General features: G+C 40.2%; 1 protein-coding gene across 4 annotated transcripts in view; it reads right to left on the reverse strand.

Annotated features, from left to right (window-relative positions):
• nalcn (sodium leak channel, non-selective) overlaps positions 1 to 18,425 on the reverse strand; it is an 89,653-nt gene that overhangs the window by 65,875 nt on the left and 5,353 nt on the right. For 2 of the 4 annotated variants that reach the window (XM_027166018.2, XM_047814940.1), the window contains exons 2-12: positions 18,317 to 18,425; positions 18,087 to 18,148; positions 17,368 to 17,508; positions 17,052 to 17,234; positions 15,504 to 15,587; positions 15,235 to 15,374; positions 15,004 to 15,132; positions 11,193 to 11,344; positions 9,453 to 9,595; positions 8,845 to 8,949; positions 2,628 to 2,714 (exon numbers count right to left, since the gene is read on the reverse strand). In XM_027166018.2, coding sequence (XP_027021819.2) covers positions 2,628 to 2,714; positions 8,845 to 8,949; positions 9,453 to 9,595; positions 11,193 to 11,344; positions 15,004 to 15,132; positions 15,235 to 15,374; positions 15,504 to 15,587; positions 17,052 to 17,234; positions 17,368 to 17,508; positions 18,087 to 18,128 — 1,206 coding nt within the window. In that variant the 5' untranslated portion in view covers positions 18,129 to 18,148; positions 18,317 to 18,425. The remainder of the gene's footprint in view (positions 1 to 2,627; positions 2,715 to 8,844; positions 8,950 to 9,452; positions 9,596 to 11,192; positions 11,345 to 15,003; positions 15,133 to 15,234; positions 15,375 to 15,503; positions 15,588 to 17,051; positions 17,235 to 17,367; positions 17,509 to 18,086; positions 18,149 to 18,316) is intronic. The other 2 variants (XM_027166020.2, XM_027166022.2) reach the window with 2 other exon arrangements.

Genomic DNA, 18,425 nt, shown 5'->3' on the forward strand with positions numbered 1-18,425 from the left:
TCATTCACACACACACACACATTTTCTCTCTCTCTCTCTCTCTCTCTCTCTCTCTCACACACACACTCTCACACACACACACACACACACACGCACGCACACACACACGCACACACAAACACGCACATACACATACATGCACACACACATACACAAGCACATTCTCTCTCTCGCTCTCTCATTCACACACACACACACACATTCTCTCTCTCTCTCTCTCTCTTTCTCTCTCTCACACACACATACAGTACACACACAACCGCACACATAAACATTCCCTCTCTCTCCCTGTCACCCACTCACATATACACAATCCTCTCTCTTTTTTTCCCCTCTCACTGACTCACACACACATTCTCTCTCACTCTCACACACACACATCCTCTCTATCTCACTCACTCACACTCACACACACACACACACACATTCTCTCTAACACACACACACACACTGCCCATTCTGACTTCTAGTTATTTATATTTATTCATGTATTTATTGCCATTTGAGAATACTCATATTAAACATTTGCATTTGTATTGCATTAAATAATGTATGAAATATTTGTATACAATATTTGTATTAAAATTCATCTTCATGTTTTATACAAACATTCAGAGTTATAAATAATCTGTTTATTAATGACAGCTCCTCTCTCTGACCGTATTGTACATGTCATTAAAGCTTGTTAAATTGAACTAAGTTGAATTTAGAACCATTCCTACTGGATAGCAGCACACATGAACTTTTCACATGGTAAACTGTGCAGTGCACAACGTTCTGGTAATGAACTGCAAACCTAATGTACTGTATAGAACACGACTGAACAAAGAGATATTTAAAACTGCTAGACTGGATATCTGTATTTTACCTCGTCGCTTCTCAAACATCTATTACAGAGTTACTCTAAAATATTCCCTGGACTTTTGGTACATTGTGATCTGGCAGTAAACAAATACGCACTTTGGATGCTTCTTGTTCTTATCATCATTCATTAGTTACTGCAACAAAAAGGGTTCCATGGAAATGAGTTGACACCAGACCAGGTGGTGTTTCTGCGAACAAATTCTGATCATCAGAAAAGTGAGAGTATGATAAAGACCGACGTGTAAAAAATCCCTTGTCACGTACAAACAAACAAAAAAAAGAGAATGCATCAAATGTTTGCTCATCCTTCCATTCCGACGTGTTTACTCGAGGATAAGACGCAACAAATCTGCACGTACCGTGGCGTCGATGATAAATATCATGCTTGTTAAAGGATTAAGGTGTCTAAACGATTCTGTCGAATGACTATAAAAACTCTACCGCAATATAAATATCAAATATTATAAGACTAGTACAATATGTAATGAGAAATGTAGTAAAAAAATCAAAGAATCTTTCTTATACGGATTAGCGGTCGTATCGGTAGCTTAGTGTGTGTTAACAATATGCCGGAATAAAAGATCAGATATGAGCTGAATAAAGTAACCTCATTTCCCACAAGAGGAAACGAGCTAAACCGATTGTTTCCTTGCGATCTTTTCGGTTTCTTTCTGACGTCAAAGTAGTGTTGATTTGTCTGCGGCGTCTGACCTGACGATTCAGTCACAGTTCACAGACCACTGGATTGTGCTGAAAGGCACTGTGATAGAACTGTGTGATGAACTTCACACCTTCACACACTGGAGCTGCCCTCTTTCTCGCTCTCTCTTTCTTTCCATCTCTCTGTCTTTCTCCCTCACTCCCTTTGCTCTACTGCTCTCAGTGGGGATGCACAATAGCTTGTTTTGTCCTAATGGGATCTCTTCAAAGTCTCCTGGATCCAGAAATGTCACTGAATGTCATTCTTCACCATCAGAGAGCCTGCTACTGTTTTTTTTATCTATTGGAAATGTGTCCGATGATTTCACTGAGGATGTGTTTTACATGGTAGAAAATCAGCAGAGCTCAATTCTTTCTCTGTTATTGCAACTGTGGCTCTTCTGAGACATCTGATATGATAAAAGAATGATTTCATCCATCAATCACGTCAGAATAATGGCTATGGTAATGGCCCATCGTCACTGATCTCCCATGGCTACTTTTCTGTAATTGTCTCAACCATAAAGGCAAATCATCTTGCTAGATCTGGTCAATATATTAAACTGCCATCAGTGATTGAACAACCAAAAACATCTCCAGCTGTTCAGCTTTATGAGAAGACGTTCTGAATTAAATGCTATTCAGACGATATTCATTAGCGCACTGCTACAATGACAAAAGACTTAAAGACAGATAAAATGTCACCGACATGTCAGACTGAGTCACAGTCTCACAATATGAAATGTGCAGTTCGAACAGATGTAAAAGCTTACATCTGAGGGGAAAAAGAAAAACTCTTGAAAACTGATGCACTCACTGAAACATTATGTATGCGGAATATAAAGGCCGTATAATGAAATCACTGAACAAAAGCACTGAAGCCTTCAATTTACATCCTATTCTTGCTCCAGCTAATTCTAAAGGCACTCTATTGCGTTATAATGGTCTGCGGGACAGGTCTTCCGCTCCACGGTGAGGCGTAGCATTTGGTGTGTCAGTGTGGCTATACTGAGGGCGTGCTGACGTTCAGGGGTGTCAGTGCCATTAACTCGCATGTCTGGTACCTGGAGGCAGGCAGGAGCAAGACCATGTGGTTTATTAACATCCACAGCCACAAGCTGCCATCCTCCAGACGCATCCTCGTGAAACATCTGCCAGGAAAAAGAAAGAGAGAGAGAGAAAGAGAGAGAGAGTGTTAGACAGATGGAGAGAAACAGTTACGGTGTCTCAGACAACTTGTATTTATGATAGGCAGTTTAGATGAAAAACTGGATCTGAAATGACAGCAATAAATAAAAGGTTGAGATCAATTAATCCTGCTTTAGGGTCAGATTTCACAAAGTGAAGCACATTGTATAGCATATGTCAAAGACACAAAACTTAAATGTGCATTGGGCCTTCGAGCTGATTAAGATTCCAATACTGTGAGCATGTTAAACACGGCAGTTTGCCTTTATCACGGAATTAAAGTATATTCAGTAATACGTAAAGCACACACTATATAAAACTTTGTTCACTACAGAATGTATTTTAAAAATGCATTGCATTGCCCATTAATGTGTTTTAATGCTGCAGAATGACAGACAGAATTCTGCTTTATATCTGATAAACATGTGTACAGCATTACATACAGTATTAGGGATGTATAACAAACAATTATCTGTTTTTTGCTCCAAATATCTGTCATGTCAACATCAGATGCAGGAATCAAACTACAGTTCCGAAAGAACAACATTGACTACAAACATGGCCACTGAGAACTGCAACATCACAGACAATACACAGACAGGCCTTTGTATTGCTGGACTTCTGTTTAGGTTTTGATCCCTGTTCTGGTTTTCTGGTTTGATTCTTGCTTTGCCCCAAACACATTGTTTACTGATCACCAGACTAAAGCATGTTTCCTGTTCCTGATTTGTCTGCAAGCTTCAATAAAGCACAATTGTACATGCACTTGCATCTGCACCTACTACCTGATTACTTTGTGATCCCATGAACCCAGTAGTGAACGTCCCAGTACAGCTTCATGGGAGAGCAGCAGCAGCAGTTAAACATGCTCAATAAGACACTAGCACAGCACAAGCCACAGCTCCAGCTACAGTATACTACACTACTCCACTACTGTAAAGGTTAAATGCTCCAGTGTTCACTATACCTTGTTAGTCAAGAAAAGTTCCTGGAAGACACAAAAGAGAAGAGAACACTGTGTCTTATGAATGCTTTCTACAGCTCTTCCAAATTGTCTTCTAGCACTCTCCTGTAGGCAAGTAGACTGAAGACTGGCAACTCAAGCTGAAGCAAAAAGCACTCTTTCTTTCTTCCTTCCTTCCTTCCTTCCTTCCTTCCTTCCTTCCTTCCTTCCTTCCTTCCTGCCTTCAATTTCATTTAATTTAATTTCATTTCCTTTCATTTCTTTCCTTCCTTCCTTTCTTCCTTCCTTCCTTCCATTTCATTTAATTTCATTTCATTTCCTTCCTTCCTTCTATTTCTTTCCTTCCTTTCTTTATTCCTTCCATTTCCTTCCTTCCTTCCTTCCTTCCTTCCTTCCTTCCTTCTATTTACTTCCTTCCTTCCATTTCCTTCCTTCCTTCCTTTTATCCTTCCTTTTTTCTTTTTCACTTCCTTCCTTCCTTCCTTCTTTTTCACTTCCTTCCTTCCTTCCTTCCTTCCTTCCTTCCTTCCTTCCTTCCTTCTATTTACTTCCTTCCTTCCTTCCTTCCTTCCTTCCACTTCCTTCCTTCCTTTTATCCTTCCTTTTTTCCTTCCTTTTTTCTTTTTCACTTCCTTCCTTCCTTCCATCCTTCCTTCCTTCCTTCCTTCCTTCCTTCCTTCCTTCCTTCCTTCTTTTTCACTTCCTTCATTCCTTTCTTCCTTCCTTCCTTCCTTCCTTCCTTCCTTCTATTTACTTCCTTCCTTCCTTCCTTCCACTTCCTTCCTTCCTTTTATCCTTCCTTTTTTCTTTTTCACTTCCTTCCTTCCTTCCTTCTTTTTCACTTCCTTCCATCCTTCCTTCCTTCCTTCCTTCCTTCCTTCCTTCCATTTACTTCCTTCCTTCTTTTATTCCTTTTTTCTTTTTCACTTCCTTCATTCCTTCCTTCCTTCTTTCCTTCCTGCCTTCAATTTCATTTAATTTAATTTCATTTCCTTTCATTTCCTTTCCTTCCTTCCTTTCTTCCTTCCTTCCTTCCTTCCTTCCTTCCTTCCTTCCTTCCATTTCATTTAATTTCATTCCTTCCTTCCTTCCATTTGCTTCCTTCCTTCCTTCCTTCCTTCCTGCCTTCAATTTCATTTAATTTAATTTCATTTCCTTTCATTTCTTTCCTTCTTTGCTTTCTTCCTTCCTTCCTTCCTTCCTTCCTTCCTTCCTTCCTTCCTTCCTTCCTTCCTTCCTTCCATTTCATTTAATTTCATTTCCTTCCTTCCTTCTATTTCTTTCCTTCCTTTCTTTATTCCTTCCATTTCCTTCCTTCCTTCCTTCCTTCCTTCCTTCCTTCCTTCTATTTACTTCCTTCCTTCCTTCCATTTCCTTCCTTCCTTCCTTTTATCCTTCCTTTTTTCTTTTTCACTTCCTTCCTTCCTTCCTTCCTTCCTTCCTTCCTTCTTTTTCACTTCCTTCCTTCCTTCATTCCTTCCTTCCTTCCTTCCTTCCACTTCCTTCCTTCCTTTTATCCTTCCTTTTTTCCTTCCTTTTTTCTTTTTCACTTCCTTCCTTCCTTCCTTCCTTCCTTCCTTCCTTCTTTTTCACTTCCTTCATTCCTTTCTTCCTTCCTTCCTTCTATTTACTTCCTTCCTTCCTTCCTTCCTTCCTTCCTTCCACTTCCTTCCTTCCTTTTATCCTTCCTTTTTTCTTTTTCACTTCCTTCCTTCCTTCCATCCTTCCTTCCTTCTTTTTCACTTCCTTCCATCCTTCCTTCCTTCCTTCCTTCCTTCCATTTACTTCCTTCCTTCTTTTATTCCTTTTTTCTTTTTCACTTCCTTCATTCCTTCCTTCCTTCCATTTGCTTCCTTCCTTCTTTCCTTCCTTTTTTCTTTTTCACTTCCTTCCTTCCTTCCTTCCTTCCTTCCTTCCTTCCTTCCTTCCTTCCTTCTTTTGCACTTCTTTCCTTCCTTCTTTCCTTCCTTTTCCTTTCTTTAGTTCTTTCTACAAACCAAATAAGAGGTTGAATTGGAAGCACTGTCAGCATTCTGGCTCTGACAGTTTATCAACCTAAGTTTTATTACTCCATGATGGTTTTATTATTTGACTTGGGGTTAATAATGTAAGTGTAATCAGCAAGCAGAAAACAGGATACTTTTTTTAATATAAATAACCAAAAAGAAACCACTATAGATCTAATATATTAATACAAATTTTAAATGAGAACTTAATTTCATATAAATTAAAATAAGAAGAAAAAAAAACTTTTAATGTCCTCTAATCAGAACCTTGCCATGCATTCATGTGTTAATCTTCTTAAGAGACTGAATTAAATGAATTATATATAAGAATAGTTGAACAAAGGAGAGTTTGACAATTAAACTAGTCTCTGGTCCCTCAGCTCCACCTCAGGTCAATCATTTTATTTCTTCAGGATTAAAGGTACTGACCCAGGCCTTATTGATTAACACCCAGGGATTTACAGCTTTCTGTACACCTTGAGCTAATTGCTTTTTGTGACAGAAGACTCAAGAGCCTCTGTAATTAAAATTAAAGCTGATAGAGCTAATTGTTTTCAAGGTCACAGCAAGGTCTAAATACACTTGCTGAGCACTTTATTAGGAACACTGTACTAATACAGGGTAGGGCCTCCATTTGCACTCAAAACAGCCTTTGAGATTGAGATATGATTGCAATACACAATTCCTGCAGATTTTTCATGCTTAGAATCTCATCAACAAAGGTGTTGTTCAAGACCCTCATCCCTTCCAACCCTAGCAATGCCCCTGCTGAAGCCTTCCTGTCTGCTCAAACTTGCCTCACCATTCTCCACTAAACTCATTATTGCAGTAATAAAGTAATAAAGCAAGCTCTCTAGTTTCTGTGAAGATCAGCAGTTATAGAAACACTCAAATTGTTTCTTCATTCTGATGGTCGATGTGAATCAGTTGATCATTTATGATTTTTGGTCTGATTATGTCTGAAAGTCGATGTGAACATAACCAGCTTCAGCTGGCCGTACTGTATCTGCAGGATTTATGCATTGCATTATGCCATATGACCGCCTGAATGAGGAGGTGTACAGGTGTTCATAATTTAGTGTATATATGTGCTTTTCAAATCATGTCCATTCAATTTAATTTACCACAGGTCGACTGGAATCGAGGTGCAGAAACATCTCGACAACAATCAAGAGAAATGGGAGGCATCTGGGATGAATTTCAAGTCTTGTTGCAAAGAATCTGAATACTTATGTACAGTACATTTTTTTTTTTTTTTATAATTTTACAGATATTTCTAGAATTCTGTTTTCACTTTGTCATCATGGGGGATTGTAGTATCAGGCTGCATCATAACATAAGTTGAAAAATGTATAGCTGTCCCGAATACTTTCCAAATTCATTTATATATTTTATCATGTTTAATAAAAATTTATTACTAGGCCTTAATAATAGTACATAAAAAAATCCCAGTAGATTCACAAACTGAACTGATGAGTTGGGGAGAACGTAGGGACGTCGTATTCACATATCACTATTACATTAAAGTTTTATTTTCTTTGATTTGCCTTCAAGATTTAGTATTTCATAAGATAAGGTGTCTTAATAACACAAAGAATATCAAAGACTAGATCTGGCTTTCACTCCACTTATATAATCTGACAGATATCATTTTAAACATATTTTTTGCGTTCTATTTTTCTTTATCTCTTTCACACAGCTCTATTAAAAAATCAGAGACAGAGATGTTAATGCTTCCATCCACTTTCATTAGAACTGCGCCAGAGAGAACATAAAGTGCCAATTCTGGCGGGTGTTGTGCTGCCAATTCCATTAATGCCAACCCCTAAGGTGTTGCTCCGGCTTGGCCCTAGCACAAAGACTGGCACCATCAGAAACCTACTATGCTTCTATTCACATGGCTGCACTTACATGTTTTCACACCAGGGCACTGCTACAGATTTCCCACCAAATAAATGAAAGGACCTGCCCTGGTTAGGCAAAGCAACCCAAGTACAATCTGATTTCATAAAGCCTTTACAATGGGAGGAAAGAACACCAGTGCTGTAGTGGTGTTACACATCTCATCACATTAGACTGGTTGGCAGCATCAAGGGCATGCACACACTCACACTCACACATACAAAGCCTCACTACACCACAAAACACCTCAAATTCTACTAAACATTTACGGCATTTAGCAGACACTCTTATCCAGAGTGACTTACAACTGAGCAACTGAGGGATAAGGGCCTTGCTCAGGGGCCCAGCAGTGGCAGTTTGGTGGACCTGGGGTTCGAACCCATGGCCTTCCAACCAGTATCCTAACACCTTAACCACTGAGCTACAAACAACCAATCTGGCAAGCAGCTACACACACACACACACACACACACACACACACACACACACACACACACACACACACACACACACACACACACACACACACACACACACACACACACACACACACACACACACACACACACACACACACACACACACACACTTCAAATTCTCACTATACCACAACACCCCTAAAATTCTAATTTTAAACAGCCAATTTTATTAACAAGAACAAACAAGCAAAAAACCAACCATTCACCAATACAGGAAAAAAACAGTTATATAATAATTATAATTATTCCTCCTGTAACATTATTATAGCCAAGATATTAATATCTACTCTAATATTAGTATAGCCAAGATATTAATATATACTCTAAATGTCTTACTGGGTGTCTTTATCACTAAGTGGTGGCAGTAGACCTATCTTTTAAATACAATAGATATAAAATGTCTACACACTCCTGTTACAGTGGCAGATTTTTGTGATGTAAAAAATATTAAAGCTAAATCATGTCAGAGCTTTATTCACCCTCATTGTGAATTTACAACACATCAAATTTGTGAAAAACAATCCAAAACAGTCTAAGGAAATATATAAAAAAAAAACCTTGTATGTGAACATACACCGAGTGCCACCATACACTCTGGTCCTCTAAATAACAATAGTGTACTTACACATCATGGATAAGCCCAAGCATGGAAATCTATTTTATCCACATAGATCTGTATAAAAGTAAACAGAGGATGAGTTTCAAGGGATAAAGTGGAAAATCAACAAGTGTAGTTAAGTACCTGAGTAGTCGCTGTGGATGTAGTGCTGCTTCTGGAGCCCCACATTTGTTGAAACTGAACCCGGATCTCAGCAAATGTCTCAATGATCACAGCTATGAAGACATTCTGAGAACATAAACACAGGGTTGATCAATTGGACAATTTTGTGTCAAAATTGCATTTTATTTCATTTCATTTCTGGCATTTGGCACCCTTACTGTATATACAGAGTGACTTACATTTTATCTCACTTATACAACTGAACAATTTAAGGTTTCGGGTCTTAAACAAGGGTACGGCAGATTCAGCAGAACCTACCACCATCACCCCCCCCCACCCCCCCCCCACCCCACCCCACCCCACCCCCCCCCCCCCCCCCCCCCCCCCCCCCCCCCCACACACACACACACCCACTTCCACAATGTTCCTCGAGCTTAACGCCAGCAATGATTCCAAACCATTAATAAGGGTCTTTTGTGTAATGGAGTTAAAACATGGAAATAAATCAACACCAGCAGCAGGTGCCACCATTAACACTTAAATTTCACATCATCTGCACCCCCTTATCTGTCAATATGAAAAGCTGGAGGTGCATAGGATTTAAAAGTTAAAGGGGAAGGATGTCCCACCTTGACCAGCCAAGCAAGGAAAAAGATAAGCGTGATGAAGTAGAAGTAGGAACGCCAGCGTGGGAAGCTGTCAATAGCACGGTACATGATGAAGACCCAGCCCTCCTGAGACGCAGCCTCGTACACTGTAAATATGCTGGTGCCTGAGAGAGAGAGAGCGAGAGAGAGAGAGAGAGAGAGAGAGAGAGAGAGAGAGAGAGAGAGAGAGAGAGAGAGAGAGAGAGACAGAGTCCAGATGTGAGATCACCCCAGTGCCCCTGAATTGAGCCAGCCGGTGTGCAGACACAAAAATGCAGACATAAACAATGTTTTGTTATTACTGCACCTAGTCAGGTGTTTCATGTACATTCCAGATTTGCATGTCCCTCTCCCCAAATAATCTCTTCCTGTAAGTTTTCTAACAACCACAAATGAACATACAAATGAATTCAAACTGCGGTTTGAGAAATGTCATGTATAATGATTACAGGCAATCTTTTAAGTAAAGTGGAGTGTAAATGATTGTGTAGAACCAAATGAACGTTCTCCTCTAGATTTAAAACGCACTATCTTAGAAATGGTGCTCTTCATCTCACTCGGATGTGAATGTTCACCTCTACAGTGAAAAAGATGTTTCCCTTAACATCCCATTTGCATTTAGTGATGCCCACAAACCTCCATAAAAGGTCAAGAGCATAGACGGCTGGAAACATGAAATGATCACTAAATGGTAAATGAAAAGACAGAAAGACTGGAGTATATTGTCTCACGTCTATATCGATCATAAATATCTAGCATCGAAGCAGCACAGAACAGATGAATTAGGTGTGAATTAAGTGAGCTTAAAAGAAAATGATGTGATCTTCACTGTGCCCAGATGATTACACACACAAAGCACGTCACACAGGTAAACTGCTTCTGACTGATGGGTTAAAAGTGTAAAAAAAAAATCAAATAAATGACAAATGGAAGCAATTTATAACCAGAATTCTAATAAATCATACCACTCTTTAAACGTTCTTGTCCTCATAAGTGAGGCATGCGCTAAATCTTCCATCTGCTGAGGCATACACCGATTAGCCATTAATTTCGCCTGCCTGATATTGTGTAGTTCAGCTTGTGTCACCAAAACAGCACAGCCTCATCAAGGCATGAACTTCACAAGACCTCTGAAGGTGTGCTGTGGAGTCTGGCACCGATATGTTAGCAGAAGATCCTTTAAGCCGTGTAAGTCGGCCTCCATGGATCGGACTTGTTTGTTCAGCACATCCCATAAATGGGGAATTTGGGGAATCTGGGGGCCAAATGAACACCTTTGACTTGAACTCTTTATCATGTTCCTCAAACCGTTTCTGAACAATTTTTGCAGTGTGACAGGGAACATCATCCTGCTGAAAGAGGACAGTGATATTAGGGAATACTGTTGGTAACCTTGGTCTGCAACAATGTGTAGTTGGGTAATATATGTCAAAGTAACATCCACATGAATCTCTGTGGCTACGCAGCCCACATAGACAGCAAGCCGTGATGCGCGGATGTGTTTAATGTGTTTAAATTTAGCATGAACTTTTTCAGCGGTTTGTGCTACTGTAGAATCGGACCAGACAAGCCTTCATTAAATAATATAAATAATAAATCAGAGAGCCATTGAAATTTTTATGCTTGCCCATTTTTTCTGCTTCCAAAACAACAACAAATTTCTGAACTGACTTCTGGATTGAGTATTTCAGTTGGTCAGAGACTCAGACATCTCACTCTTACCCAACTCGTTGAAGCCGCTGTAGCCCAGCTCCTGTCGACTGAGACCCAGGTCCTCCAGGTTAACGCACTCAAATCCCATGGGACACTGGTATCCCTCCCCATCTGGAGAGCAGTGTGTGTCAGGAATGGCAAGGCTGTTCCACGTAACATTACTGCAAAACATCAAATAATACTAAGTGCAATGAATATAAAAATAAAATGCAGCATTTAACATTCAGTCTAAGAACTGTTGATTAAGAAGCACACACAAACACACACACACACACACACACACACACACACACACACACACACACACACACACACACACACAAACACACACACACAATTATTAATGTACTTAATTATGTATACATTTAAATATAACCTCAATATGAGCATCCCAAGCCCACACATACACATATACCCATAGCAAAATACACCCATACCCAAGTACACACACACCTACACCCACACATACCTACACCCGTACCCCCCCACACACAAACACGCACACACACATACACCCATAACCCCCACACATACACCCATACCCATACACACACACATACACCCGTACCCCACACACATATGCCTATACCCCCACATACACCCACACACACATACACCCATACCTACACACATACTCCCATACCCGCCCGCACATACACCAATAGCCCCCCCCAAACATACATGCACCCATACCCCCACACACACAAACACGCACACACACACACATACACCCTTACCCCCACATACATACACCAATAGCCCCCCAAACATACATGCACCCATAACCCCACACACACAAACACACACATACACCCATACCCCCACACACATACACCAATAGCCCCCCAAACATACATGCACCCATAACCCCACACACACAAACACGCACACACACATACACACACATACACCCATACCCCCACATACATACACCAATAGCCCCCCAAACATACATGCACCCATAACCCCACACACACAAACACGCACACACATATACACCCATACCCCCCCAAACATACATACAGTACACCCATACTCACACACAAACACGCACACACACATACACCCACACATGCGTATATCCATACCCACACATACACCCACACATACTCCCATACCCCCCACACACATACTCCCCACATATACATACAACCATACCCCCACACATACACATACACATACACACACATACACCCATACCCCACACACAAACTTATACACACACATACACCCATAGCCCCCCCCACATATACATACAACCATACCCCCACACATACACATACACATACACATACACCCATACCCCACACACAAACTTATACACACACATACACCAATGCCCCCCACACATACATACAGTACAGCCATACCCCTACACAAATACACACACACACATACACCCATAACCCTCCCCCATGCACATACACACATACCCCCGGCATAAACACATAATGACATATACAACCCCCCATTTCATACACACACACACACACACAAACACACATACCCAAACAAATGCACACACACATGCACCCATACCTCACACACACACACACACACACACACACACACACACACACACACACACACACACACACACACACACACACACACACACACACACTTTCAAAGTAGGGCCACAGGTGTTACATCACGGTCCACTTGATGTCTCTAATGAAAATTAATGTTTTCAAATTGGTTATCCAGACATTCTTTCAAATTGTTTATTAGGGGATCTCAAATGAGCGGGGGATAATTTATTGCAGTGCATCACAGAGGCCAATCAGAGATGCACTGCCGAACCAAAATACCTTTAATTATGTGCTGATAAATCACCACACTGAATGCTAACACAAGCGTACTGTGGCAATAAATAAATAAATAAATAAATAAATAAATAAATAAATAAATAAATAAATAAATAAATAGATAGATAGATAGATAGATAGATAAATAAATAAATAAATAAATGATACTACTTATAGCTGGAAATAGATCAGTAATTCCAAAAGCCTAAAATATTTGAAAGGTGTGATTGGCAAGTTCATATGCTATAATCTCACAACATAAAAGAAGAGAAAATAAACCATGACATCAAACCCGTATTTATCTCCAAAAAAAAAAAGGTATACCTTTCCATTTTATCCACCACCTCCATTAAATCCTTGCGACTTTGTGCCAAGGACATATTACCTGGCTAGATTAAACACAGGAATCAGCTTGCTTACTAGAAGCATGGCTTTACAAGAGCAGAAGAGAAATCTCTTCTCATCCAACACGTTTTTGAAATCATAGAGGACAGAATCTTTAATCTCTCACTGTCTCTCTTTAAAAACAATCAGTGAAAATGTATGCAAACTATGTCCACGAGAGGACTAAAATCACGGTACGGTCAGGGTTAGGAGATCTCTCAGGCCCACAGAGACTGAGACAGATTGATGCTGTAAAGTTGGTGGAAAGATGAGTGTGTGCACAAAGCCCAGACAATGTAGGATGTGCTAATTATTATGATTAGTCTGCAGAGCACTCCTCCGCTGTAATACTGATGGCTTAGGCTCTTTGTTTCAGAGCTGGCTGTGACACACCACTCTGCTTAGGAATATTAAATAGCCCTGTCTGAAACTACAGCGAATAGCTTTCTCGACATGCTATTCTTAACACATTTACGCTAGCAAAAGGGTAATCATAAGCATTTAATCTCTGTACTGTGCACATTACAAAGACATTTTTATCTGCTGCTACAGATGTTGATAAATGTTCAGTAGAATATTCTGTAGTTTTTAAGTTAAGATGGGGATTATAGAGAAAAAACTCATATTGAGGTAGTGATACTGAGGGCTCGTAGCACTTATGCAAAAACAAGTCATAAGACAAGCCGGTTGTGTCTTTTATGGAGTCTTCATAAGCAGTGGAACATCACAGAGGGGGTTAAAAAAGTGGTTGTTGGATTTAAATGTATACTTTATTCGAGACGTGATTAAGCAGGCTGCTGAGGTCAGATCCTGTCTCTCTCTTAGGGAACTGGGCTTGTAAAGTGCAGCTATGTTTGTAAAAGACTAGATTTTACTTATCTACAAACACACACACACGCGCACACACACACACACACACACACACACACACACACACACACACACACACACACACACACACACACACACACACACACACACACACACACACACACCAGTCCAAAATCTACAAGCAAGCATGGGATTAAATATGTTACTCTAATGCAGAGATGAAAGAAATTAAAGAGGAAGAATGGTATAAAGAGTTGTTTTTTTTGTTTGTTTGTTTGTTTGTTTGTTTGTTTTTTAACATTGGCTAAATGAACTACGTTTAAACATTAAGCTGAATACTTATGAGACACTACACTATACAATCACTGTATTCTCAAAGATAGAAAACTTTCCCTCTACTGAGTTTTAACAAACTGCTCCATATTGTGGAAGCCGGTCCCTAAGAGCTTTACTGTATTTGGATCATTTATTTAAGATAATCTATCTACATGTAGCCATATGTACCATTATCGGATGTACCGATGAGAACATCATTTAAATTCAGGCGTTAAATTTAATAATGAGGACAGACAGTAAAAATGCACCAAAAATACAAAATGCTCTGACCTTGTGTGAAGTGCAATACTGACTGAAAATGCTATTCTATCAGTATTAATAATGCAGACTGGTTAGGGCAATGGTAATGGCAATGGTTAGGGAGGTAAGTGACTATTTATGTAATACATAATAACCAAATGCTAAAAACAGACATGATTTCAGGACAAGAACAGACAAGAATTGTGTGTGTGATTATTTACTATATCTTTGTATCATTCGTAACGCAGTGATAGTTGAACGGGCCGAACATTTGAACCCCCAGGATTCCATAAAGGAGCAGGAAGAAAAGCAAAAATATGGACACACTCCAGATCTGCTCTCCAGATCGCCTTTAAAGGAAAAAGAAGGGAGCGTACATAATTAGCCTGGCTTTGAAATATTTTAATAAGTCATTATACTGATGATGGTTCCTGTGACTATGAGTCACTTACTTGAGAATGTTGGTTATGCGAGTGCGTGGCAACTCAAATCTGAAATAGATCCGAAAGGCCCGGATCATTATGAGAGCCCTGGGTATACGCAGCATTCTCCACGTTGACATCTGATCCACGAGCGTAGCTATTTCAAACACCTACAAAAGAATGCCAGGGGAAAATAGATAAAGAGTCTGAATCATCACAATGCACTTTTTAATTAAAAGGCATGTCTAACTCTATTGATCAGAAAATGATTATTTAAGAAAGTAGGACTAGTTTTGTACCTGGAGCACAAGAGACACCCAAAGAAAGACCACCATGAAACCATCAAACATGCACCAGCGGTCTTTAACGTAGGAGTTATCTCCCTGGAAACAGAGACGGGTTGATAAGACACGCATTTTAATGAGAGTCCACAGGTGAGAAGCAGCTGGGCTGCAGGGCTAATGAAAGGCCAAGGCAGCTGGGAACAAAAGAGCCAGCATTATTCAGTCTGTGCAGGTGTCCTCGCTGGTGTGGATGCTGAGACTCCAAATAACAGGTCAGCGAGCTCGAGGTACTTTATGATTACTACAATAATAGATCTGGTCTCTGTAATCATTCACTTATTAGGTTGTTGCAAAACTTCAGAAAACTGGATTTAATATAAAACGACACAGTTTAATGAAAGGTGAATGAAAGAAATCATCTATACAGTACGTCGTTTACATCGGTTCTTGAAATAAGAGACTGAAACATTTGCTGTGGTTTAGTTTTTTTTCATTTGTCTTCATAGACTTTCACACTGGCAGTCAGACACAGAGCACGGTTTGCATAAAAAAAAAACACATTTGTGTTCAATGTGTTAATGGTAATGTGAAAACTGTTACGTGGACCGTGACGTGCTGTATGGTACCGAACCTGAGACTACCTGTAGGAGGTGGTGTGAGTTCAGTCGCACTGGAACTGTGCAGTGATTACTGTGAATGTGACACAACTCATAGTCAGGTCTGCACTTGTTCAGGAAGTAAAGTAACCCACGTGTGTGTTTTAGCCGACGATGACATCATTAGTCTGTCTTTTTCTAAAGTAATTTGGTTAACAACCCACGGTACATTGACCTGTCCCGTCACTTGCCCTTAACCCGATCAAGCTGCTAACCTGCTGGATTGAATGGTTCAAGAGAGAAAGTGGTGTTAAATCAGCACTACATACCCTTGGGAGGTCCTTTCGGGAGAACAGGACTCTGCTGGTTGCATTTCTAGCTGCTGTAGAGGGTTTTATTTTGATGAATAGTAATAGCTTTTTTGGAGGCGGGTGTATTTTCACAAATACTTACAGATGCAAGATGCCCAAATGCACAAAGAAAGTGCTCATTAAAAAAAAAAAGAAAAAAATGAAAATCTTTTCATGGTCAAAGACGGTAAGAAGTATTCGACCATTTTAGAAGAAAATGTACACAAAGAAAAGAAAACAGGATGTACAATTGGTGTCATTAAGCTTGAGTACCTGTCCAACAATGACTCATCCACTGAATCCACTGAAAACACAGATTCAGTGAATAATCTTTGGCCAATTCTAAGGTCATGGATTGGCAGGATGTGGCTTGACTGATTACACTGAACAAAAAAAAAATCTGACTAATTTTTCTTTCGGAAACAGCCATATCCTGTTGATCTGGTGTCTACTTTAATTACTTTTCTTGCTTGTACAGTATGTACCAGACGTAATTTGTCGATCAAGCTGTCCAAATTTTCCATCAGTAATTAAAGGGCTTTCATTTGCCAGCTGCATTCATTGAAATCCATGAAACCCGGCATATCCTTACTTTAATAACTTTCCCAGCGTGTTACCTTGACGATGCCCCTGATGTGCATCTTGGCGATCATCTCGGCAGTGTAGAGGAACATGAGCAGCGTGTCCAGAGTAAAGGTGACGTACTGCAGCGGGGGATAGTGCTCGAATGTCTTTGGTGTGTTCATGCAGACGGAGATGACACTGATTATGGCGCAGGCTCGCAGTAAAGAGTGCACCCACTGGGGAAAATCACACACTTTAACATGTCAACAAGACACCAGGCATTACACAAACACAGCCTATTTATGTGCTGCCACTAGTGCTGGAAACATTAAGTGTACAGCACTGTTGTTTGAATAAGCGTTCACTCACCGCTTTGTTGATCCAAAGAATATCAGCGCTGTCCGTGAGCGTTTCATCAGGCCCAAAGTCGGTCATAGGCTGCGCTTCGACGCGCGAGCTCTGCTTCCTCTTCAGCATGCTGGGACTTGCCGTGCTATAGAGGGAGTGAATCTGAAAGGCAGAGCCATAAACAGGACCACAGATGACTCGAACAGCTATTGGTCACCAAGCTATGATATCGATTTTTTACTATTCTAAATATAAATAGTAATTGCTTTAGCAAGCATTGCTAAAACATAGCACTATTAGTCGCCGTCAATGTTCTAATGTGATGTTGATATTTGTACAATTAATGATTTGTGGTAGTGACTTTGCACAGGAAGAGTTCGATGCCTAACCAGCCATGCAAACAAAAAGAAAATAGAAAGCTTTATTTTTGTGTGATAGCTCTCCAATGCTGCTGTGCAATACAACATAAAAACATACCAGGCGTTATGAGCTGTCGTGTCGCATGGCCACTGTGGGAAACAATTAAGCACAAGGAGAACACAAGACGCTGTATCACGTCACAGAAATATAACCTTACCTTCCCCTTGACCTGCTGCAAAGATCAGACTTGATCTTCACCATTAAAAACACACCTAGAGCCGACCGATATCGAGGTTGCATATAGTATGGGGTAAGGGCCATTCTCACAGTGAACGATAATACACGGATATGACACACTAACTGAAACAAAGCGCACATACCAACGGGAAAAGTAAAGCTGAAATTGTTCCAGCACTGCACATAACATGCGATCAGGCATACCCTGTAAATAACACACAACAGTTAGTCAACATGGCATATATGGTGGAACGTTTACAGTATGATTATATCGACAGATAATGTCCACCACAACAGACACGGCATATATATACAGTACGACATTGAGTGGCGTGTTCAGGACAGATGGGATTTGTTGAACCATGTGACTCACGGTCAGGCTTCTCATTGGTGCGTTCATTGGTGACCCAGGATACAAAGGGGTGGAAACCAGTATGAAAGATAAGTAATAAATATGCGCTGATGACTCCTTGTGTTTAGCT

Source organism: Tachysurus fulvidraco, chromosome 6 (genome assembly GCF_022655615.1).
Source record: "Tachysurus fulvidraco isolate hzauxx_2018 chromosome 6, HZAU_PFXX_2.0, whole genome shotgun sequence".
In the NCBI taxonomy this organism is placed as follows: domain Eukaryota; kingdom Metazoa; phylum Chordata; class Actinopteri; order Siluriformes; family Bagridae; genus Tachysurus; species Tachysurus fulvidraco.